Raw genomic sequence first — 27,142 nt, 5'->3', positions numbered from 1 at the left:
GAAAAGACATCTGCAAATGGATTGTGCGTGCAAATCTTAGTAATTAGATATGTAATTACTAAGATTTACCCCTACAACTATCTCCACGAGCAAGGGCCTGGGCTGTGAAAATATGGCCCTTAAGGTTTGAAGAGCACATGCTATACATGATGGCATAGCACCCTTTAATTATGCAAAACCCTTCCACAATCCTACTGCATGCTCTTATTCTCAGGGGTCTATAACTCATCATCATTAGTGATTCAGGTCTTAACCAGTTATAACCATTTATTATGGTCTTGGCTTCTTTTGTTGGGCACAACCTTCTGCCCTGATCCCACTGGAACAGAATGGAACATCAGAGTGAGATGCTATGTACACTTTTCAAATAGCAAAAGTCCAATTTTGTGCAATCAGAGTGTGATGGTCACCCTACATGGGCCTGATCCAAAGCCAATTGAAGTCAATACAAGGCTTTCTGTTGGCTTCAGGAGGCTTTGGACGAGGCCCTAAAGATTCTACATTTAAATACCACCCCGAGTTGGGATATTAAAGAATAAATGAGTGGAAGATGATGAGTTCAAGGGGCTAGCCAACTCCAATATGTGTAACATTTCAAGAAAGTGGATTGCTATCTTCTTCTGAGTTTATAGAATAATGTAAATTCTCATTTTTATTTAGAATGGGACTGTGGCACTGTTTGACTGACGTTTTTGCATATATAAAAGCTGTACATGCCTAGCTAAAATAGGAGTTAGCAAATGTCAAGCTTCAGGGCATACTGTAGGTTGCTACCGGGGTCAGGAATGAATTTCTTCTCTCTCTTGTATATAGCATTGCACAATTCAATTGCATTTGAAGAGGTGTCTATCACTGAAGTAACAGGGAATGGCCAATGCCAGAGGCAAAAGAGGGGTTTGATGAACTAATGGTCCCACCTGGTATGGCAAATCCATTGACACTGCGGTGTGTAATTGCCTCACCCTAGTAGGAGTGACATCTTTCAATCCTCCATACAACCAGAAGGCTAGAGTTACAGAATCACTGAGAATTTATATACAGTGATTTTTTTCAATAAGGGATACACTTGTCAAACCGTCTAAAATTCTCTTTTAGCAGTTTCTTCTCCCTCCTTCCCCCAAGTTGTGCAAAGAATTTAAGCATGAAATTCCAATTAGGGCGAGAAGATTAGGCTGTTATATTTACATAGGATTTGCCACAGAGGATCAGTTCATTGGTCCATCCAGGCCAATACTCTGCCTCTGCAAGTGGCTAAAATCTGTTGTTTCAGAAGAAGAGGAAAGTCCTTCTCTGACAAATAACCCACATGGATCTCTGTGCAATGCTGCTCAGATCTCTTTGGGGATCAGTATATGTCCTGAATCGTAAACTATAGAATTATCCTTATCATTAGTTTCTTCTGCATGAAGATGTAGTTACTGAAAGAAAAAAGTTAACATTGGATTTGGGAGTAACATAAGAAATCCGTGCATGTACTGAGAACATAAAATAGCCTGGAAAAAACAGATCAGGGACAATGGTGAGGAATGTGGGATAAGCGCCTAGACATCTTCAAAAGAAATGATCTGCCAATCAGAAAGGAGAATCTAGCTCCAATATATGTCATGGAAATAAAGCCCTGGAGTTTTGCTAACTTTACATCTTAAAGGTTTTCTTGTAGGAAGAAAAAAAAGGTCCATTCTTTATGAATTTTCATTAATGATTTGGATAATGGAGTAGAGAGTATGCTGATAAAATTTGCTGAAGACACCAAACTCGGGGAGCACTTTTGGAGCACAGGATTATAATTCAAAATGACCTTAATAAATTAGAGAATTGGTCTGAAACCAACAAGGTGAAATTCAATAAAAACAAATTGAAAGTACTACACTTGGGAAGGAAAAAAGTCAAATGCACAAACACCAAATGGGGAATAACTGGCTGGGCAGTAATACTGTAGAAAAGGATCCAGGGATTATAGCAAATTACAAATTGAATGATGCAGTTTTGAAAAAGGCTAATATTCTGGGGTGTATTAACAGGAGTGTCATATGTGAGAAACAGATGGTAATTGTTTCACTCTACTTGGCCCTGGTGAGGCCTCAGCTGGAGTACTGTGTCCAGTTTTGGGTGCCACACTTTGAGAAGAGAGATGTGGACAAATTGGAGAGAATCCTTAGGAGAGCAACAAAAAATGATGAAATGGTTAGAAAACCTGACCAGAGAACAGATAAGAAACAGAAATAGAAGTCGACCCTTTTCATTTTATCCCTACAGCTCTCTACCTAGCCAAACATGCCGTGGCTGACCCACACAATCACTTCCAAGGCTTAGGAAGAGGGAGGTGTTGTGTCAGAAGCCATAAATAGTATCTGCTGGCGTTCTCATTTCTATTAAAAGTTGACTTTGATTTGGCTCCCTGTGATTAGCAGAAACAAGAGAAAGACAAATAGTAATTCTGCACAGCTGTTTGGAACTGGCAGACCTGACCTCCCCAGCTGAGAGCTCTTTGTGCTGTGGAGGCTGTCACCTAGCAACCAGCCTTTGCAGCTGCCAGGCTACAAAAAAAGGGAAAGCATGACTTATGGAAAGGAGGCACATGTGAAGAGGATAAGGTGGGAACTGAATCAATCTCAGCTTTGTCTTGTGGCCTAAATACCGTACAGGATACAAGAAGAGATTACCATCAGTGGATCCCACTGAGGGTCCATCTCCAAAACATTCATGTGATTATTCAAATCAGCTATTCCATAGGTGACTTTTGGAGGGGAAGAGAAAAAGGTAAATAGATGATGTTATGAAGCTTTCTGAGATCTAATATTCTGCTTTAAAATCCATTGAGGAATGGTGCAAACAAATATGAATAGTTACGTCTCACACAGTCTTGCATTCCAGTGCTATAGGTAAACATTATATCCACATTACCAATGGGTGAATTGAAGCAATGAAAAGCTAAAAAACAAATATTCCAAAGTGGCTGCATAAGATTAGACATAAATAATCAGGCTGCTTTCAGCTTATGTAGGTGCTTAGATATAGAGTTAAGTGCCTAAAGTTAGGCACCTAAGTTTGAAATTTTTGATTTAATTGCCTTACTCAAGATCATACAGTAAATCATAGGCTGACTCTGGAATTGATCCCAGGAGTCTTAAGTCCCTGTCTGCTGCTCTGATCTCTGGAATAAACCATCTCCCTTATATCAAATATAAAACCTTTGCTATAGCAACTTTTCCTCTTTTCAGTTTTTTGAAAAATCAAGATGATTCTGGAGTCAGATGTCTATTATTGCTTAGTTCAGAAGATAAAAGATGCTGTATATCTCCAGTATTAACATTAGCAGATCCTTAGTATAATTTCACTTTGTTCTACTACAACTCAGTTTTCATTGCTCCTTTTGGGTCAGATTAAACACTTCACACTGGCTACTGGAAGGAGTCCAGATCTTTAATGTCAGAAACTGCTTAGATTTTTCTCAGCATCTGCTTTCCAGAAAGAAGAGCATTCTGGAGAAGAAGTGCCATGTGTAGGTGGTTATATACGATTAGCTACCAAGTCATATCCAATGTGAAGCATATAAGTAACATCAGGCAGATACAAATTCAAGGAAAGGAGGAAAAGCCTTTAAAAAAACCTGTTTTCCCATTTTAAATAGCAAAATGTGCCAAGCTTTAGAAGATTTCAATCACTTCTGAGTTAAAAATAACATTTTCCTAAATCTTCACTGAGGTAGTTACATAATCAGTCATCCCTATGGTTTGCATTTTGAGCCTGAAATATACATGTCAATTGTAAACCCCAATCACTGCAGTTGTCAAAAAAGTAGAAAATCCACAGTGCTATTCATTCTGAAAGTAATACACAGTATTAAAATTCAGTAGCAGCAGAAGAGATGTCTCCACTTTCAGCCAGTATTAAAAGATGTAGGCTCTTGTTTCTAATCCACTATGAAGGGCTTTCAAGTATGCAAGAATAATATTCTTGGTTCCTAATTTTGGCTAACAAATTCAAGTCTTTGATATACTTAATTTACATGTAATCCTGCAGTCTGCCAGCAGTTGATAAGGTTCCCGATATGTGTAAATTCACTGGAGAGAAGTTTAGTTATTTCAAACATCTTATTGCCTTTTGGAGAGCTCACCTATATGAAGGCAGGCTGCTCAGGCTGAAGATTTCAAACAAGCCTTCAGCTTTCCTAGTTTGGAATATATATTTGTCCTTACGCTATTTTATCTCCTACTTTTAAGATTCTTGAAGAGTTAAAAAACAGCAACTAAACTGGGATGCAATCTCAGTTGTTAATGTACCTTATGGTCTCCTACACATACTGGATGTTCTGGAAGAAGGAAAAGGGTGTAATTTTATCTCCAGGCTTCATGTATGTGACGCTGTAGCTGTGAAAAATGAATAAAACTCCGATACTGCAAAGAGATAGCTGAGACTCACACCCTTGTTAAGAGAATACATACATTAACAATGGTGACCTATGTTCCTTTCAAGAAGAATGGGTAGGTAAAAACTAAGGGTAGGATTTTCCAAAACATTAGTTTTGCAGCATTAGTTTAGCAGAACTCCTACCAAAGCCAATGGTAAATCTCCCTTAAAATCAATGGGGAGCATAGTTAGGCCAACACGGATCATTTACTCTCCTCTAAAAAAAAAAGAAAAAAACATAATCTCTTTCTAACCAGTTGCTCTTTCCTACACAACCAATCCTAATAAGGAGAACATCCCTTGCCACCATCAACTTTCTCACCAGAAATGGTCAACCAGGCTAGGTATCTCACATGAAACCCTGGACTTTAAAGCTCATCACTTCTGCAGATAGGCAAAAGTGGAAGCAGAGCTGCAATCCCCAGTCTACAGATTAAATGTCATATAAGCAGCACACAGCAGATGGTGGGGCAGAGGAGAGCAATGAAGGATACTCAAATCCTGCTCTCCCCTGGTGCCCTGCAAGCTGACTGGATGCATAATTATTTCTGTGGACCCAGTACAGTTTATTGTGTTCATTGTCCTTCAGACAATGGATCACAGACCTGGAGGACTGGAAAGGCTCTGACCTCCCATGCCAATCCAGCTGCTGCAAACAAGCACTCAGTTACACTGCTAAAATAATGCTTCTGAAGGTTTTGATAACAGTGTATGCACATTCACCTGTTTTTCAAATCTAAATCTTCAAATCTTTTGGAGTTACGGGGTTTCTGTCAAGAGGTGGTAATGTGCTCCCAGCAGAGACACTGCATTTAAATCAGTAGCAACTAGGTCACAATTTAGACCAATTGCTTCCAAAATGTCCTTAAATAGAAGTATTTTCTAAGTTAGAAAAAATGGATATATATTTCAAGGTATTTTTTCTGCAATTTTATATATTTTTTAAAATGACAAAGATAGATACAATTCAGTGACAATGAGATTTGCAACTATCTCAGTAAGAAACAAATATGTTTCCAGAATGAACAAATAAGTACATTGGCATCACCCCTGTGTTTCAGAGGGTTTTAAATAGGAAAACTGACATGATCTTAGGACCCTTAGTGTCAGGCATGATGTTACATAAGGCCCATATGCCCAGCAGTTCAAGACAGATTTGACTGCAGACTCATGGGGGATGGGGTGTGTCTCTTTTCCTTGAGTAAATGAATGCTCTGGTCATTATCCCTACTTCTGTTTGCCTGTTCAGTAAATCTCCAGGATCAGCCCTAGAACTCCAATTCTCCATGTCAATCAATTTGCGGCAAGCTGCTTGACTGACAAGAACTTTTGAGCTCAAACTGCAGCAGCTTCAACAATACTGAAGATCTAGATAGAACCTCTCTCTTTCCAATGCTCTTTTAGATGTGTTTTCATTGCACTCATTACTATGTCAATAAATCTTATCACCCCGATGGACCCTAGATTGTAAGATGGAATCGGTTAGACCTGTAAATGATCAAAGTTATCGTTAGTTATGACTAATTCATATATACAGACAGGAAACACCTTTGAATGACACCAGCATCATAATCAAAGAAGCTATACCAAGACTTCGGTTTGAGCAGTTGAACAGCACCTCCCTCTAATTCTGTGTCCGTTGTGAAATAAGCAAGAAAAGAAATTAGTCTATGAGACATATGGCTACATCAGGGTGCACATTTCACAGAGAAAATAATTAGTGCAGAATCAACTAATACACTGAGCAAATTCCAAGAAAGGTGTCAGCTGCAAAAGAGTAAAGAAAGGATGCTCTGTCATCTAACAAGACTATGTTGTGGAACTTCTTGCAAGTCTGTCATTAAGTTATATTCCAGTACACAAATCTCTTCAAGGAATTCCAACAGCAGAGCACAGAGTATGAAATATATGATAAAAAATGGAAGAAAATAATATTGTAAAGTCATTACAGCATGAATAACTTAAAACTTTTGGGTGCAAGACCAGTAATAGAGAAGGGAATTAAGCAGCAGAGCTCAGGAAAAAAAGAGGAGATGTAGAATGAGACAGAAAACAAGAGACATTAACCAAGTACCCAGATCAGGTTCCAGAAGTGTCAGAAACATTAGAAATATATTCAAATGCAAGCACAAGAAAGACTTTCTGATCTATTACCCTGTCAATATACAAAGGGAACTCCCATCAATACCAATTTATGTTTAAGCCCTGAAGGGGAACCAAACTCCTTTGTATCACATCGTAATATCAATAAGAAATGGAAAAGTCTTAACATCTTTCTTGGCCAGCAACCTATCTTGTCTCCTGATATCCAGTATACATTTTCCTTTGCTTGTTTTCAGCCTATTTATTCCTCGTTAAACCCTCTGGCACCACAATGAATAATTCCCTCCTGATATCTAGACAATTCTCTCCCTTCCTACTGGCATTCAGATGAAAGGGAAAGATGTCACCAGAAAAGACAGCCTCCAAAATAAAGGTGCTGGTCACCATTTATTTTTTTTAAATATCTGTAAGGGGTGGGCAGCCCAGAAGTTGGTAATGGTAATCCTTTCACTTCTAGGTCAGACTTGATCCAAGCAAGTAATGGGCTGTTGGTCTCTATCATCTGATGACCTAAGGAGGGCCAGAAGTCTGTGAAATAAGAAGCATGTCTCTATCCGGATACTGCTAGGCAAGTATCCACCTCAGATGTGAAACTTGTGTGTGCAGGAGACAAGAGTTTTCTCAGTATCTGGCACTGAGAATCTGAAGTTCACTGATGGAAGAGATAAGGACTCTGAGATTTCCACTTTGAGAACAAAATACACCTTCTAACATCTTTTACCAGCCTTGTGTCAATAACCAGTCATAAAAAAGCCACACCCCTGCTGACTGAACGGAAGGGACGAGAGAACTGTTGGTTAAATCCTGTATCTGTTGAGTCAATGGAAAAACTCCTGTTGGACTTCAGTGGGCCCAGGACTTCACCCTATATCTTCTTGTGTTCACTTTGTAATTTTTGGAGCTGCGCAGAGATCACACAAGAATCTACAAACATACCTATATCAGACACTAATAACGCTGGTGTCCTTATTGACATTCCAAATTGAGAGGCCAAAGACTAAACTGGCCATGAAGAGTGAAATATCCTTTCAGCCCTTTCAAGGCATAGGAGTGTGTGTGTCTCTGTGTGTGATTGGTGGGGAGTAGGGAGGAGAAGACTTGTATGTCTGCTGCTATCCAGCCCATTCCTGTTGTTTGAACAAAGGAATTAAGACGTCAAGGCTGTCAGTACAGCAGCCTTTCACAAGCACCAATGTCACTTTTTTAAAGTCCTTTAAATTCCACAAACCATGAAAAAGGATGATAAAGTAAAGCAGAGACCATCCAGAAGTAGGAGAAACCAGTACACAAGCATCAAGGATATTATTAATTCAAACCCCAACACCTCAAAACCCTGCTCCATCAAAAAATAAGCCACTTGTTACAGGACAGTAGGTCTGAGGAGGAGAGGTGGGAGGATACTAGTTATCCATTAGTTATCCCTCACACAAGCCTGATCCAAAGCCCACTGACATCAGTGGGAATCTCATCTGATGGCATTTCCACAGAAGTGCTGAAAGCACTGTGGTTGGCAAGTAATTGAAACTGGAGAGACGGGGACTTGTTTATTTAGGTTTTAAGTGGGCAAATGTCCAGAACTCTAACTTTGACCTGAATACCTTTATTTCTGTAAACTAAAGAAACCCTACAAGAAAGGAGTTGTTTCACTTCAATTGACTTGCCAGAGTAAATGTGACAGAGGTTTCATATATTTTTACCCTTTGGGTTCAGTGGGAGCAAGCAATGAACTTGCAGTTTTGGCAGTGGGAGGGTTTTAACATGAACATTGGTCCTAGAGGATTTGAATGTATATTTGTAAATCAGTGATAAGTGTGCCTTGAGCTACGTTTTCTTCCAGAAATAATAATAATAGTACAGCCTCACTTGGGGGGCGGGGGAAAGAAATCCATGTTCTAATAGGTTTTTTCCTCCCCAACTTCTATGATCCTCTGATCTATGTAAATAGAAATAAATAGGAATACTGGTCACAGACTGATGCAGTGGCACAATGAGAGTTCAAGGTAATAGCTCTAGATAACAGGTCTATGAATATTTCACCACATACATTTAGGAATACATTTACAGGAAGTTAGCATATCCACTGTAGCTTATCCACTTAAAATCTTAAGTGGATACTTGAGTTAAGACTTGGTTAAGTCTGTTTTAGTGTCTGGTCACCATATGAATCTTTCAGCTTAGACTAAGAACTCCCTAAATATCCCAGCACTTGAATCTAGGATGATACTTATGCCAGTGGATTCAGAAGTTCTATATCCCATGCAGCCTAACTGCTATTTCCAATGAGATGCTTGGCTATTATTATTTTGCCATGTAAAATAGAAATTTTGGCAAGTGCCAGAAAGGAGGTGTCTGATCCTGATTTCCATACGCTGGTGTATATCATAAGTCACTCCACTAAAGTCAATGGAGTTTTGCCCATCTAGAACTAAAGCAAGTGTAATGCCCTATATTTCTCTCTGTCTACTGACAATCCCACGAGAATGCCCTTAAGCACAGTATTCTGGAAAAGAAGAGCGTCAGACAAGAAGAGCAGCCATTCTAACCTAGCACACAATGGTTACCATAGGCGAGGTGATACAGGGCAAAAACTAACTTGTGTGAGCTATGTTTGTGCTAGTTCTAGGGAACCAAACTCTGTTCTCTTTACATCAGAATGCAGGTCCACCAAATTTTCAGACTTAAACCAGAGAAGGAATTAAATGAAGAGAAGAGAGAGAAAAAAAGGGAACGGATACTCCTGTTGGCTCAGTGGCATCAAATGAAACTCAAAGAAACTGAATGCAAGAAAACCCCAAATGAAGCAAACAAGACTCTTCTCTCCAAAGTATTCTTAACCTGTGAAATCTTAAAAGGACTAGAGAAGTTTTAGACTAAACTCAGACATCTTAAATGTAGACATTTTCAGCAACATAAGTGTAGCAGCACCACTTAACCACTCTGGTTTTGGGGGCTAGTTGCTGCCTCAGTTTGCCCCTCTTGAGCACCCCTATCACTTCAACATAAGCTTTCATGTGTGAAGTAACATTCCTTCTTGGGAGATCTGGGTTCATAGTAATAAATAAAGTGCCCAAGAAAACACAGGAATTCCCACCAAGCATTCCTAGCTGGCTCACAATATCTTGGTACAGGTCTCTTAGTACTGTCCCTATTGAGACTTTCCTCTAGCAGCCTTCCTCTCCACAATTTCATCTCCCTAACTGGCTCCTGCTCCCTAACAGGCTCCCACCTCCAGGACCTCTATCTGGAGCATATTTCTGTGTAGAGCAACTCATGCAGCCCTCTTGGTCTCTATCAATCAGCTATTCCCAGGACATCCTACCTAGAGTGTTGCCTCTGGCTCTCCACAGCCTTCTGCCTTATCTCCGCCCTCCAAAAAGGCCTTATTTTGCCATGTGACCTGCATGTCATGTGACTTTGCTCATTCTTCCCACCTGGGAAGGTAAACTATTTGTGTTACTGATGGGGCTGGACCAATCTCCCTTTGAAGGGGCCAACCCATGTGATAGCAAGCGAATGCAATGCTACAAAGCGAGTCAACCTCATGTCTCTAGGCATAAGCTAACTACCTACAAGGTCCTGGAGGAAATTCTTTTCCCCTTCCCATCTCATAGCAATGCAGACATTGCTAGGTACATTATGGGACTATTCCACCTTCCTCTTAAGAGCTCATTATAGACCAATGGATGGGTTTGTGTATATTGATCCAAAGTCTGCTCCCTGTCACACCAGTACAAGCCTGTTACTGAAGCTTATAGGACTATGCTGGCATGACAGAGAGTAGAACTTGGCCCATTACCTGTAATGATAGCTGGGTGGCCAAACTGTTGTGACGGATTTCCATTTCCACATGCCAAATTAAAGTCAGTGTGGTGGGGCCCAAATTGAGCAAATCTGTTGTTTTCACTATCACAGCCTGATCTGCTGTAACTGTGCTCATCACCGGTATTGCAACAACACTGGTTTCGTTTGGATTCTCAGCTACATATTTGGCTGTGATCTGGGAATCCTGACAAATGATCTCTCGTGAACCTGCTCATCTCTGACAAAAATGTTTCTTTCCCTAAATAGCCAGTGTCGTCATTCAGCGCAAGTCATCTAAAGCAAGGTGACTCCTCTTCAGGCACCAGAGACGGGCAGCCTTGTACATATTTGCAGCAGCTTTGCAAACAGAAAGATGAAGTTCACTTATCACCTGCCAAATTAAATTCTTGCCAAGGCAAAGATTGCTAGAGGGGAAGATTTTATCAAGGCTGAAAATTCTCAAGTGAGTAAGACCACAAATGTCCTGACATATGAATATATATATAACTTCATTTGATGAGACAGATAACACTTGGAAGGGACAGAAGCACTTAGGGAGCATCTCCTATAGATAAAAGTCATTGAATAGTACATAGATATCTCTTTGCCCTATATATTTGAAATGATCAAGTCCAAAGAACAGACCACTGTATTTTCATATGGCTCTAGGAAAGTATTCAATTATCCTGTCATGACTCTATTATTACAGAAGAATCCAGGAGGTATGGGAGGAAAATCCAGCTACCCAAACACCATCTATTAAGCTGTCTCTCATAGCAGCATTATAGCATTTATTTCTGCTCTTGAGGCAGGAACTGTCTTTTACGTTGTGTTTGTACAGTGCCTAGCACAACTGGATCCCCATCTTGTCTGGGACCTCAACACCACCAAGTTCTGAACAGGAGATCATTTATAGCATTCAGTTAACCATCAGCGGAAGTCTTTGCTGTTCTGTTAACAGAGAGTAAACAGTTAATAGTGATAGACAATTAGGCCCAGATCCACAAAGGTACTTAGGCACTGAAACCTTGTCACTCAGCTACCGCCTGACCTTATAGGTATCTAAACTCATTCAGCGCCTAAGTGTTCAAGGTAAAAGTTCCCTAGGAGTCTATGTTTCTGCCTCTGGACATGCACACAAAGGGTCTGGACACCTATCTCCCACCTAAGACCCAGAACAGTCCACAGACTGGGGGAAGATAGGCATTCCTCCACCTATCTCACTCTTGGGCCCTGATACAGTAGGCATGGCCAGAGGCCACCTACCAGATCAGGTATCATTCAAAATCTGCAGGCAATACCCCTTTATAACTTTTAGATCAATGGTTAGAGTATTTACCTGGCATGTAGGAGACCCACGTTCAATTCCCCCCTCTACCTGAAAGGGAGAAAGGATTTGAAGAGGAATCTCCCACCTCTCAGGAGAGAGTTCTTAACCACTGAAATGTGAAATATTCTGACATGGGACTCCCTCAGTATCTCCTGTTCAGCCTAACTCTGGCTTTGTGGATTGCACTGTGGTTCCAATGATTTTCTAGGCACCTAAAAGTTCGGCATTGCAACACCTCAGTCCCTTTGTGGATCTGGATCTTCTAGAGCATAGCTACAGAAAACTGGAATAGAATACAGAAGTGAACATGCCATAGAGAGGCTTAGCATGTACAGAAGGTGTTCATTTTTATGTATGAAGAGAATATAGGATTCAGAAAATATATGTTGGTCTACACACATAATCTGTAGCCCATATCTAGTGTAGTGGGACGTAGAGGATGGAGGCCATAGGCTATCATTATTAGACCAACAACTGGAGAAGAGAATAACCTCTGCTCCAGCAATAACAAAAATCTTAGGTATGTAAGAAGTTAAGCGTGGCAGTGAGAGAAAAAAGATGTAGGCACAAATGGGACAATCAATGTGGGTGAGAGTTGCAAAATCTGGTTCATGTTGTACTGCATTCAAATATTCTGATAATCGGGGATGTTTAAAATTACAACCCCATTTACAGTTCCTATTTTGTTTTCTTCTAAATTAGATTATGACCTACTCATGGCAGGAACTGTCTCTTCTAGTGTATAAAAATAGTGCCTGGCCCCTGTTGGGACCCAATCCTGATAAGGGACTATGGATGCTACTGTACTGAAAATAATAAGAATAATAATTTGCTAGGGCAACCAATTTGCAATATACTCCTTGGATTAGACCAAGTTCTGCTCTCAGTTACAGACTCAACAGGAGTTGTTTCACCCCTGTAACAGAGCTGAATTTGGCCCATTACCTTTAAGAGTGGTCTAACACACTATCTTCTTTGTCTTTTACCATTTTTTATATGGCTGTGAGAGTGTAGGAGGTAAACTCCTATTGCTTTGATTCTCATTGCGTTGGCTCATGTACTTTGGTTCTTTGAAGTTCCTTTCTTTTGGAGTTACGGGGTTTCTGTCAAGAGGTGGTAATGTGCTCCCAGCAGAGACACTGCATGAATACAGTTAAATGGAGCATTAGAATGGGGCATTAGAAATATGTGCAAGACTGAGTAAAAAAGAAATAAGCTTCTTAACAAACACAAGGTGTTTATTTAACAGTTTCAAGAAAAACTGAAATATTCCTCCATAGAAAATGCAAGATACGAGGAGCAACAACACAACTCTATTTTATTTTTTTAACAAAAACAAAATTAGTTCCATTGATATTCTCAAGCATTGGTGCTCCTCCACTACCCCTACTCTCTGCCTGTGGCACATAGTAGTCTCCTGTAGGTCTCATTTCCCCTGTTGGATTTAGTGTGTGGATGCTGGCTGGTGGCCTGTTATATACAGGAGGTTAGACTAGATGACCTAGTCAGCTTAAACCCCTCTGGGCTTAAACTCTATGGATATTATATTTATTCTCACACACAGCATCCTGCTCCAAATTTACAGTTTATCATCCCATCTGTAGTAGGTTTGCAGTGCGTAGAAATGGAATTATTTGTATGCCACTGTACCTTCACCACTAATGCCTACATTTCTAAAGCACTCTGATGACGAGTGTCATAGAAATGCCTATACATAAAATAAATAATCATTTCATCTCATTAAGTGAAGTACATGGACTCAATAAGGATGATTTCCCTTTGTACATTGCCTTTGTAAATTATATCATTTCACGACAGTGGAAGAAACATTGCTGTAATGGCATTTAAATAGTGAGATTGTCAAGCGTCTTGTCAACATTTCAGCTTTGAGCAGCTTGGGTTTTTGCATGAATCTCTTTTTGCAGAAAATAAACCATGGTTTGTCAGAATTATGCCTTCAAAGACTTTTTTCTGATATCTTGAGGGAAGGTCAGAATTGATGGTGGACTATGAGACAGGGGATCATACCAGCCAACAACTGCACCCACAGCAGAAAATTTTGGTTCTTTTTAGCAACACTGGGAACAAATTTAGGTGGGAAACTTCAAATACAGTTTAACAGACTAAAATGCAAACACTGAAGAAATCTTTAAATGAAACCAAAACATACTGGGCCACATTTGTCCTAGGTGTAGAGCTCTATTAATAAATGATGCAACAACCAGCTATTCGATATTACATTATCATTGTCAGATTGCAAATGATCTCATTTTTTCTTTTTATTTCTTAAAAAAACACATCACCACATGTCCCTTCATATACAGTGGAACTGGTATGTGTGAGAGAGATTCATCTTTTCTCAGGTAGCTAGTAAAATACGTGTTCCAGGGGAATGGTGGAGAGTACATATAGAGAAATCCTTAAGCCCTTAGTCAGTCAGTCAAACTCTCACAGAAGTCACTGAGAGCTTTCCAGAGCAAGGACTGAGTAAATATTCAGGGCCAGATTGTGATACTTTTAGTCACACTGAGTAGAACTTTACTCCACCAGTAGTCCAATTGAAGTCAATGGTGGATAAAGGTACCATTCACTGTGAGAAAAGTTATCAGATTCTGGCACTAAGAATTTAACGCCACTTTTTAGTACTGAATTCAAGAGCATGTGTATATTTTGATAGCCAAGGACATTAGCATGTGCTAGGAAAAGATAAATTACATCACGCCTAATCCTACAAACCCTTACTCACCTCAATAGCCAATATACAGCAGGGGCTTCAGCGCTGCAGACTATACAGCATAATTTCCTGTAGGGAGCTCTATCGAGCAGCAGGACTTGGCTAATACAACTTTCAAAGCTTCTGGTGGGAGTGAGCACATTGCTTACAAAACTGAGGTAAGTTACAGTGTTCAACCTAAAACTCTGACCCAGAGACCTGACTGTATTGAAGTCAATGGCACTACCTGTGTGAGTAAGGAATACTCCATGGGTAAGAGTTTGCAGGTCCCATAGATTTCAACCCCCTTCATTTATCAAGTGACTATGAGGAACAGATGCACAACAATGATGTGTTTTACATGCAAAAAAAAAAGGGTACCTTTCTGGATTGTGGTTAATTGGTTAGACAGCACTTCTTCTCCTTCCTCCACTCCTTCTATCTCTCCCCTTCCCTCGCTTCTATCCTTTCACCTACACCACTAGCTGTCCCTGTTTATTTGATAATACATTGTTGGGTCTATGGCCATGGTGATCGAAGGGCACATTACCAAAGCATAAACCGTCATGTCTCATGAGTGACGAAATGCTTGGCTGACCCAAATCTATAGAAAAGTTTTGACCGACCAATGAAAAATTCTCATTTTGAAGCAATAATAAATAATAAATTACACAGGTGAGAACACCGAAATTGAGACAAAACAGTTAATCTGGGCTGATATTCAGTATGATACTCTACATTCTAAATCCAAGGAACAGATATGGGCTAAAATACATTACAGACAAACATATCATTCTTTACCTGAAAATTGATCTTTTCATTCATTAAAATGTATACATTGGTCAAGGAGATTATCTACCTTCTTGCTTACATTTCAAGAGCCAATATGTAAACCAACATCTTCTGCAGAAGATGGGTAATGAAATTAGTCATTTTAAATCTCCAATATCAATCCCCACAATAAAAACCGTGCCCAATACAGTATCAGTGGAGGCTGTATAATCGGAGCTACTGCCCCATTCAGAAGAGTGAGAAAATAGAGACAGAGGAAAAAATAAAAAGGTCACTCCAATTCCAAGAGCCACTGGCATCTGTGACTTTAACCAAAGAGCTTTCCTAGATGAAGTATCTATCTGTCCCAATACCCCAAGCTATATAGCACACATAGCAGCAGCAGCAGAAAGACTTTATTAAATGGTCTGTTAGCCACAACACAGCAAGTGAGGGGTACTTTAAAAAATGTGCCAGTGTAATAAGAACATGGAGAGCTAAGTCAAAATGTTCTGGTTACAATGACCCACAAAATTCTGATCCAGAGTCCCTACTGTATATTAACTATTTATACTTTTACCCATGGAGGTATCACATGTCCCATAAATTTTCCTACTAGTATAGAGTTAGCCAGATGAGTGTGTTACTCACCAATTAATTTATGCTGACTAGTGCTCATCTGAGAACAAAATAGTAAAACAACACATTTGCTCTAACACTTGTAGTGAGTCCTTGAGAGTTGCTGCTATGGTTACCTAACAAATAAACAAACCTACAGTACTGCTCATATTATTTATATGTTTTGGAAAACTTTTGGAAAATATACACAGCTCTCTGGTTCTCAGACAGTGGGGTAGTACATCTGTTTCATTCAGACGGTTGGCTGCATTCTTTGCCTGATATTAATACCAGTGACAATTTAGTAACATAACCACTGGCATGAGAAGTCTGACTTCCAGAAGAACAGATGGTGATGGCTGTCTCAGGTTAATTTTAGGCTTCAGTAATTGTTCACTTAGTCAGCATTGCTATAATATATGAGTGAAATAGCGGAGGGGAGAGGGAAAAGAAAAAGAAATTTGCAAATCCCTTACCTGTTTCCCATCCAGGGTATACAGCTTTTTGACCACGCCCGTCTCCAGTTTTATAGCTTCAGTGATATCAGTGAGAACTTGCTCAAATGAATGTGCAGTCTTCTTGTTCAGGAGCACACGAACTGCCTTTCGGGGCTTCACCCCACTGCGGATGATGGTCACCAGCTTGGGACGCACGAAATCCTTGTTCTCCCTTGCCTGGGCACTGTTGCTGCTGGCCAGAGACTGAGGTGCTTTCAGGTTGGCCGATGTCTTCACATTGACAGACCAGTTGGGATTGACATTCTTGGTATACTCCACCTTCTTGAAGAAGTTGTCAGATGAACAGACATAGCTTTCCCCTTTTGAAAATAATAAATAAAGAGGTAATTACATAGGGAACCAACACATTGTTATTAGTACTGGTTGGAAAATGGGGAGAGCATTGCACAATTAAAGTTTATGAAATTTTTGTTCCATTTTTCATTGAAATGTCATTTTCATAAAAATTGTCCAACCAGTTCTGATTCCTACCTATGTTTCTTAAGTGCTTGTTACTATAATATCATAGTAAAAGCAAGTAGTGTTTCCCCAAAACACACACACTGGCCAATAAACTACCCCTTAAAATAAACAGAAACTAGTGGATTACAACCCAGTTACTAAGGGCCAAATTCACAAAGATATTTAGGCACTTCACACTTTTATGAATCCCTTTAGGTGCCCAAGGGGTTTGGGCACCTATCTCCCATCGAAAACCACGAGAAGTCACTTCTGTGAATCCCACTAGGTGCCTATCTGCATCTGTAGGCACTTAAATACCTGTGTGAATCTGGCCCCGATTACCAAGAGGATACCAACATTGATCAAAAAGCTGTATCTTGCATCATGTCTGAAAAATGGTGACAATCTAGTTCCGAAGTATTTTTAGTGGAACCAAATTCAAGGATCATTATGCTGATGAAACTAGCAGGCATAGCACGAGTTTTATTGTACTTTCATTGATTCAACAGAAGAAATACGACCTGGAAGTAATTGTTTTTAAATGCTACACCTAAAGCTATAGCTCACTTAAATATTATACGTTTTCTGTACTACACAAATCCAAGCTCATGCTTAGTAGCCATAGGTGAAATGTTAGAAGGTCACATTTGAGTTTAATCCACATAATGTTGAACGAAAAAAAATCAGCATTTCAAAATTAGTTTCAAACTTTTCATTTGCAATCAGATAAATGGAATCCTATCTATCCTGGGTTTCACATCGTGCTCATCTTCAGTGTATCTGAGCACTGGGGGATTTGTAACATTTTGTTTTGGTGAAAATCTGCGGGATCCTAGGGATTTGTGGGATTTATTACTGGTGCACAGTCTGTAAAACAGTCTCCCCGTGGGAGTAGCAGAAATTCAGTTGCCTGAGTCGTTTCAAACAAGGCTGTAGAAAGCACTTGAGAATCCATTGTGAGAAACAATTCTGCAGTGGGTAAAGTAAGGGATAAGATAATGTAACAAGTCTTTCTCCATTTGATATGGATTTCATAGAAATTCAATGGATTGTCCAGGAGTCCAGAGGATCTTATAGATCTGTGGGGTTTTGTTAGGACAATCTTGCAGGATTTGGGTGGAATTTTGCTGTGTTTCTATTTCAAACCTATCAAAACATTTTGACTTTAATTTAGTTTGGACTAGATAGACTATCCTTTAAGGAACTGTTCTCCCTGTCAGTGGATGGGTTGGGTTTTCTTGCATACTATCTATGAAGAGCTACAGCCACAGGACATACACAAACAATTCATCATGATACCTTTCCTCTGTAAAAAGACACTGGGCCTGATTCTCCATTGCTTGAAACCTTGTGTCAATGTTTACACCTGTGCAAAGTGGATGTCAGATGCTACCAAATCAAAATTCTCCAATCACTTTCACCTGGAGTAGCGTTTTACACCTCACCTGTGCAAACTGAATGCAGCAGCCAGGATTACACAAGGTGGAAGACAGTAAAGAATCAGGTCCACAGTGTGCTTGTATTTGTCCTTCTCTGCCTACATTACAGGCACAGAGAAGCTTCCTTCATACAACATATGGCAAGAACACTAATAGCTTTATAATACATGGAAGCCTCTAATAGGCTTAGAAGAAATGTGTGTTTAGTGTTTACATTCTTATTCCTGCTCAGTGTGTGATGGCACAATGAGAAAGAGAGAGAAAAGATACATAATATAAATCTGTTTCTTTTCTATGTAAATGGCTTACAATTCTTTTAGATACTTAGCTCCATGGGAGCAGGGACCTTGTATTCAAATTGCCTGTGAAGCATGTTGCACATGCATGATGCAGTATTTAATATAAAATAATAATAATGCTATGCAAAGGGTCAAGCGGGGAGGAAGGAGAAGACCAGAATTTTACGTGAACAGGAGGTGGGAAGTAATGACAAAACACCCCAGAACAAAGTGAGATACAGTGGAAGAAAGACACAAGACTTGGGATGATTATTTGATTTTTTTTAACTATGCATTTGATCAAGTAATGTACCCCAGAGATTTACATTATGGCTGCAATCCCATTATGGTGTTCAAACCACATAGACCTGTGTGCAATGCATTTATGCCATTACCAGGATCCCTCAATCACAGACATTTCATCTATAGTTGAGGCTGCATAATTCCTTATATTTCTTTTATTGGACCTAGCAGAAGTATAAAGACATCACATAATGCTTTGCTATTATGAAGAATTCCCACTGGAGATATTGATCATCTTTCAGCAGCACCTAATCCTAGGTCTTTCTGATTAATAAATGATAAGTTGCAGTTTATCTATCTGTTTCAGCTCAGCAGCAGCTGGTGTTCAGGGGGGTCCTGCCTTTATCTAGCTGCATAGCTGGTTCTGTGGCTGAAGCACTGCAAGGGGCTGTCTGACTTATGCAGTGAGAGACAACCCCTGTTAGAACCCTGAGCCTTCCAAGGCTTATAATCACGAGTCAAACAACAGACATATAACAGGGATGGGCAACAGGCAGCTCAGGAGCTGCATGTAGACTGCTAGATCATTTTATTTGGCCTGACATAACCTGGCTCAGAGCAGGAAATTCAGCAGCACAAGGGCCAGGAAAGGGATAGGGCATCACCAGCCTGAACATGGGCATCACAAGATACTGGGATGAGAGCCAGTGGGCTAGAGCAGGGAGCTAGACCCAGCCCCGTACATGAGCCATCACTTCAGGGTAAGTGGGGGACAGGTTCTCCAACCCCCGCCCCCACCTGTGTATGAGTTACATCACCCTACAGACCTGACTCTCCCTATTCAATCCCCCCCTTCATCACCCCTCCCAGGTACAGTACCCGATTCTCCCCTTGCATCACCTCTCCCAGGGCCAGGATCCAACTCCTTCCACCTCCAGTCACACCCCCCCGGGAACAGGACTTGACCCCTCCGACCTCCCTTATGCATCACACTCCCTGGCCTGCCAAAGGGTTTAGTGGTTTTGGGGTTCCTCTACTATCTTAACATTGCCCATCCCTGTAATATAATATTTACATTCTAGAACAAGGAAGGAAGGTCTTATATATAATCACAGGCCTGGAAATCAGAAGATCTGGGTTCTATTTCTATTTCTGCCACAGGGCTCCTGTGTGATCTTCAGCAAGTCACTTAACTGATCTTATGCCTCAGTTTCCATATCTGTGAAACGGGGAGAGTAATATCTACCACACTAGGCTTAAATCGTTAATGTTCACATTAACGCTTTCAGAGTGCTGGAATAAAAGAGGATATAGAAAAGCAAAATACGTGCTTGCACTGTGTTCTATAAATACACAAGACCTTAAAGAGAACATTTTTTCATGAATAAGTTCCACATTTAAAAAAAAAATATCAGCACTTATTGTTGTGTGGGCTGAAATGTAACTGTTACATTTGCTCCAGGAGAAATATTTGAAATGTCTCACTATGCTACCTAATTGTCTAGTATATTTATAACACTCTGGTGGAGTGAAGGTAATATTCCTTTACGAGGCCTTAATGTGGGGATGTTGCGGGGCTAGACAGTCTAGCAGTTTCATACACTAGCCTTTCATTTTATGCTGATGGTCACGTGTAGAAACCAGAGTAAGTTTTGTATTTTCTACCTAGCCCCTAGTGAATATTTTTGTTCACATCACAAAGCCAGCCAACAATTTTCTTTGACTGGCAACTGGCTCTCAGGAGAAACCAACATTCAGAATAGAAGCAGAAGTGTTCCAGAGAATGACAGAGGTGTAGTAGTAGGTCTATATGAAAAATCATCCCCTCTTTTCCCGGAGCCACAAATTTAACTGCAATTTGGAAGGGGGTCTCTTTGTTTGTTATTTTAAATCCTGGATTCATTTTATATATGTCCCAACCTCTCATATTTTATGGGCTCTGAGTTGCCAATTATTATTATTAAGTTCCTCACAAGGGTCATTCCTTTTTAAAAACTCTTCTTTCTCTTTTGTCATGTGCCACTTGGAGGCATTTTTGCAGCAATCTATCAAATCTGTTAAAACACAGTTCTATTACTGTGGGTTCATTATTTGGTACAGAACAACAACAAACAACAACAAATCACTTGCATGACAGGGCCATAGAAGGAATGGGCAGACATCTCAGGGAACTTAAGAATCGTCCAAGCATGAAGAGGTAATACCTCCAGAACCAAAGGGTTGTCCAAGAGAGACCAAATGAGGTCTTCTTCCATGGGCAATGGATATTTCTCCACCCACATGTCTATTAAGTAGCTAATGAGAGGTCAAGGTATAGGATACTGGTTCTCAAACTTTGGGTTGGGATCCCAAAGTGGGTCATGACCCCATATTAATGGGGTCTTCAGGCCTGGCTCAGACTTACTAGGGCCCGGGGCCAAAGCTGAAGCCTGAGCCCCACTGCCCAGATCCAAAGCCCAAGGGCTTCGGCCCTGGTTGGCTGGGCTCATGTTACAGGCACTCTGCCTGGGGCTGAAGCTCTTGGGCTTCAGTTTTACCACTCTCCTCCCCGTACAGGACAGTGGGGCTTTGCACCCCCCCACACACACTGGGCTATGGGGCTCGGGTGGGCTCAGGCTTTGGCCCCCCTCCAGGGATCGTGCAGTAATTTTTGCTGTCAGAAGGGGGGGTGGCGGTGCAATGAAGTTTGAGAATCCCTGATATAGGACTTCCCCAGACATAAAGGAATATAACTGCAACAACCACGGTGTGGTTTGGTGGAGGGAACTCACAGTTTATCAAATGGTATGAAGGAGAGGAGCGCAGAACAGTACTGAGAGTCAAACACAAAAAGCAGAGCGCTTCCTCCTGCCCCCTGGCCTCACTCCTGCCAAGGTTCACACACGTGTTAAAGTTTAAGTCATATTGAATTCATTATGAATATGCATGAGCCTATGTGTTTTCAGGATGGGGTCTGTTGTCATTCAGGAACTGAACGCATGTTCAGTAATGCAGTTAGAGCTCACATCCATTAAGATATGATGAGCAGCCATTTTGTTGCATTCATCCATTGAATTCCAAATGGCAGCCCCACAGCTCCAAACACCATAGTCACATTGGCCTCTGCAACCTCCTTGTCTCAAAGGAAAATCTCATTTGCAGTTTTCTACTTGTTTTCTTTATGAAGAAAAATGTGCTATTTAATAAGGCTTTCGCTTTCATGCCACCAAATCACTGCAGAATGTATGTTAAACCCCTGGTGCCAAAGTGACACAGGATTGCCTTCTCTCTATCATGGCACCAGGCTAGTGAAAGCATGGGCTACCTGGGTCATGATGCCAAGGTGCTGCAGGAATGGACACTCTCAACATGATGCCAAACCACTACAGTGTTGCATTACATCTGTGATGGCACAGAGCCAGTCCAAGGATGTACTCCTTTTGTCATGGCACAGACAATGATTTGGTTTAAAGTTCCAAAGTCAAGCCTAAGTCATAATTACTGAATTTACCATTAGAAGCTATGCTTTCTATCGAATTTAATTAGTCCACTATGGCTTTAAATTAAGCACAGCTTCCATTGCATCTAAACTTCTTTTTTAATGGAACACTAGGCTTGAGGTGAGAGTTTTAAATTGTAGAGGCTATCATTTAAACCTTAACCTCGCTTGGCAATCTCCCTTTGACAACAGCTAATGGTGACGGAAGGTCACCTTTTCAAAAAATAGCTTCTCAATTTGCACCAGATAGTTTTGTGAGTCCAATAAATTCTGCTGCAAAATTTTCATGCACAAGTGGAGAAGCTGGATTGAAGCCATTTTGAAAATGTAGCTGCCAAGGACTATTCCAATAAATAGTCTCTCATGGGCTGAGGCCAGCTCTTCTGATTGTCGATTTGGCTCCCACAGATCATCCATTTTGCATCGCATTTGAAATTCACATTTCTTGGGGATTTCTGCCTTCAATGGGAATTAGACTCAGCACCTTGCTGGAGCACCTCTGAATTATGCTGGATTGGCCGCTCAGATTCTACCCGGGGTTTTGTGCCATCTCAGGCACTAGGTGGGATTTTCTGTTGTCCTGAAGACTTCTCCAGTGCCTTAGAATTTACTTGCAAAAGGCACCTTTTTAAAAATGGAAATTTAGGGTGAATTTTTTTCTAGATTCTCCTACAAGCGTCTGTAGTTTAGGAATGAGAGGAACTTACGGATCTGGCTTGAAAAATAATGCAATTATATTAAAGAAAAATGATATGTTCCCACTCTGCCTTTCATACCACAAGACCGCAAGGTGGTTTACATCCTATAACACAGAGGGCACTCACCATGCCAACTTTGGGATGGGACTCAGTAGTCATTTTGTGTCAGCAACAGTGAAAAACAATTCAGTTGAAATGCAGAAGTAATTTTAGTTATTAGAATGTAAGTACCCACACAAGGGTGGTTTTTTTCCAGGACACCAGCCATGTACAATAGTTCCAAAGGTAGAGAAACCTCCTTCAATTAGTTTAATACTAAAGTTTACTGCTCTAAGTAAAATGCACACACACCACACAGGGCATTTCAACACACCTACTCACTCACCCTCTGTTCTAGCATGCGCTAGGCTCTTTGTAAAACATAACACACATTCTCTGGAAGGGAGTCTCTCCTTTGATCACTTCAAAATCCTGGTCAGGCATTAGTAGGGGATCTTCCCAGCATATTATGGACTGAAATGATTTGGACATATTTCCTAAAATCAGCTATATACCCCAAGAATTTCTCTGTACTGAAACCAGATCAGACCAGCAGAAATCCCATTCAGCCTCTTAAAATGTTTATGCTGGTACATGCCTGATTTCAAATTATTGTTCTGTGGTATGGACCACTAACATCAACCTTTTGGATGTTAGTTCAGGCAGCAGCAGAATGTTAGGAGCTATGTGCTAGTGCATTCGACTAGAACATAGGCATTCAAAGGTTATATACCTAAGATGGGGCAGCACTGAAAGTGTGCTAAGCCCAAAAGAGAAGGGAAGTTTTGCAGCAGGCACAAACTTAATTTCTTTAAAAGTTGTTCTCCTCAATCCTAGCCAACCTACAATCTGCATTTACCACCTCCCCAGCTCTCATCATGTTTAACTTGCGCTAAGTTTTCAGCTGGTGCACATATTCAAACACTAGCCAAAGTCACCCAGGGATCTTTTATACAAATGAAACCAGCTTCTGACTAGAAGCGGCATGAAGTCTAGGTCTAAGTACTAGAGTAGGGGAATTATCTACCATCAAACAATGCAGCCTAAGCCAAACCATGAATCAGACAAAGACAGACCACTTTCCAAGGGAAGGAAGGCTTAACAAAAAACGAAGGCTCTGGATAGGAAATCAGGAAATCTGGGTTCAATCCCCAGCTCTGCCACAGACTTCCCAGGTTATCCTGGGCATGTCTCGAATCTCTCCACATCTCAGTTCCCCAGCTGTATAATAAGGGATCAGAATATTCTCTTTTTCCCACTCATAATCTATATAGATTGTAAACAATTTGGGCAGGAACTGTCTCTTCCTATGTATTTGTACAGTGCCTAGCACAGTGGGATGCCCAATTTGGCTGATGCCTCGAGGCACTGCTTTAATATCAGCATCAGTACAATGGGGATTAGACCACCTCAGGAGAAGTGGCAGTAGCCTTTTCAGAATGAAACAATCCCCACTGCACTGAGGTTAACTCAGCTTCTATCCAAACTCAGCCCCTCCTTTCAAAGGTTAAAAAAAAAGATTAATCTATGCCTGAGCTTGGGAGCCAAGAAAATAGCATCTCACTTTCATGCACCCAGTAGAAAATGGATGCTCATAACAGACCAAGGAAGTGAACTATTGTATAGATATTAGAGACAATCAGATTCTAGCTGGACTTCTGATGACAATGTGAGCTGTTTGCACAATAACTACAGTTCCTCAGAAAGAACTACAGAATAGTGTTATTAACACCTTTCATAATCAAGGTATCCCACTGCACAAAGCATAGAGTTGAATCTTGGTAGTACAATGAAATATAGGCAAAGGCAGTAGCTTTAGATAGATAAATTCCCCAGACTCTATTTTAATATGAGATGGAATGTTGGCCAGACCACCAGGGTTATCCCCTATTCTTTTTACAAAAGAGCCATTTATCTTCTACCTGGACAGCCACTAAAGATAGTCAGAAAGGGACCTCAGTTCAATAGGTCACCTGAAACACCTGTAACAGTGCAGAAAACTGAGTGCTTCTTTGAGTCTCAGCAATGGGTATGAAACCAAAACCATAAGTGGGCTTGAGCCCACCACTATCTGGCTAGACACAGAAAGTAGCTACAAGCTGACCCACACTGACATACTTGTGAAGGAAAAACAATTGCTCCACTCACTAGTCAAGATGAAGGCTCACTGACTGAAACCCGCAGTTATACCTGTGTATCCCAAAGTGTGGATTATTATTAATTAACAATAATTATCATTTATATTCAGTAGCACCATATCTTTACCCAGTGCTTAACAAACGTAGATGAAGATATATTCCCTGTACTAAGGAGTTTAGAATGGAAACAAGAAATAGAAGACATGAAGCCAAGACATAGGGGAACAGTTGAGGAGAAAAGCGTGTGGGGATTATGGATGGAAAGAAATGAGGAGAATTGCTTAAGGAATTGTTTTTTAAAGAGAAATTTGGAGGAGAAGAGAGGGCAGTTGGAAGACAACAGCAGAACGCTCCAGGCCCAGTAGGGAGCATGATAAAAGGCACAAAGCTACAAATGGGAAAGGAAACAGAAGGAGGTTTAAGGGCAAGGAAGAACATGGGGAGAGGCAGAGAAAATGAGTCCATTTTGGGGAATCGTTATGGCAGACTTTCAAGGTGAAGCTGAAGATCTGGGTTTGGTATGGTAAGAAATCTGAAGTCAAAGGAGGCTCTATAAATACATTAGGAGCAAGAGAAAGACAAAAGAAAGTGTTGGTCTACTATTTCATAGGGAAGGAGAGCTAATAACTAGGGCCCTACCAAATTCATAGTCCATTTTGGTCAATTTCACGGCCACAGGATTTTAAAAATCATAAATTTCATGATTTCAGTTATTTAAATCTGAAATTTTATGGTGCTGTAATTATAGGGGTCATGACCCAAAAAGGAGTTGTAGGGAGGGGCACGGTAATTGTCGGGGTAAGAGGGGTGGTACTGCTACCCTTACTTCTGCGCTGCGCTGGTGGCGGCACTGCCTTCAGAGCTGGACAGCTGGAGAGCAGCGGCTGCTGACCAGGAGCCCAGCTCTGAAGGCAGAGCCGCTGCTAGCAGCAGCACAGAAGGATGGCATAGTATGGTATTGCCACCCTTACTTCTGCGCTGCTGCCTGCAAAGCTGGGCCCTCAGTCAGCAGCCACGGCTCTCTTGCCGCCCAGCTCTGAAGGCAGCAGCGCAGAAGTAAGGCTGGCATGGTATGGCATTGCCTTCCTTACTTCTGTGCTGCTGCTGGCAGGGCGCTACCTTCGGAACTGGGCACTCGGCCAACAGCCACTGCTTTCTAGCTGCCCAGCTCTGAAGGTAATGCAGGAGTAAGAGTGGCAATACCACGAGCCCCCTAAAATAACCTTGCAACCTCCCTGCAACTCCCTTTTGGATCAGGACTCCCAATTTGAGAAATCCTGACTCTCCCTTGAAATGTGTATAGGGTAAAATCACATAAAAGACCAGATTTCATGGTCCGTGACACATTTTTCATGGTCATGAATTTGGTAGGGCCCTATTAATAACTGATTATATCAAGAAGGTTGATATGTTTAATGCCTATTTTGCTTGTCTACACTAAAAAGGTTAATTATGACAGATGCTTAATAAAATTAATATTAACAATAAAGGGGGAAGAAAAACAAGCCATAATAGAGAAGGAACTGGTTAAAGAATATTTAGATAATTTAGATGTAATAAAGTTGGCAGGCCTTGACGAAATTCACCCTTATGGTACTTAAGGAACTAACTGAAGCAATGTTGGAACTGTTAGTGATTATCTTCAAGAACTCAGGGAGGACAGGTGAGGTCCCAGAGGACTGGAGAAAGGCAAACATAGTACCTATCTTTAAAAGGGGGACTCGGGAAATTATAAACCAATCAGCCTAACTTCAACATCTAGAACAAATTATTAAACAATCAATATGTAAGCACCTAAGGGATAATATGTTAATAAGTAATAGCCAGCACAAATTTGTCAAGAACAAATCATGTCAGACCAACCTAACTTCCTTCTTTGACAGAGTTACTGGCCTAGTGGATAGGGGAGGAAGAGGTAGATGTGATATATCTTTATTTTAGTAAGGTTTTTGACACAGTCCTACATTAAAGTCTCATAAGCAAATTAAGGAAATGTGGTTTAGAGCAGTGACTCTCAACCTTTCCAGACTACTGTACCCTTTCAGGAATCTGATTTGTCCTGTGTACCCCCAAGTTTCACCTCACTTAAAAACTACTTGCTTTCAAAATCAGACATAAAATACA

The 27,142-nt window shown here is 40.7% G+C and overlaps 1 protein-coding gene across 4 annotated transcripts in view; it reads right to left on the bottom strand.

The window, feature by feature from the left end:
* Positions 1-27,142, bottom strand: part of DCX (doublecortin) — a 118,242-nt gene that overhangs the window by 78,671 nt on the left and 12,429 nt on the right. For all 4 annotated transcript variants that reach the window (XM_038416479.2, XM_038416480.2, XM_038416481.2 and 1 more), the window contains exon 3: positions 16,223-16,563. In XM_038416479.2, coding sequence (XP_038272407.1) covers positions 16,223-16,563 — 341 coding nt within the window. The remainder of the gene's footprint in view (positions 1-16,222; positions 16,564-27,142) is intronic.

Source organism: Dermochelys coriacea, chromosome 9 (genome assembly GCF_009764565.3).
Source record: "Dermochelys coriacea isolate rDerCor1 chromosome 9, rDerCor1.pri.v4, whole genome shotgun sequence".
In the NCBI taxonomy this organism is placed as follows: Eukaryota; Metazoa; Chordata; order Testudines; family Dermochelyidae; genus Dermochelys; species Dermochelys coriacea.
This window is presented reverse-complemented; position numbering and strand designations above follow the sequence as displayed.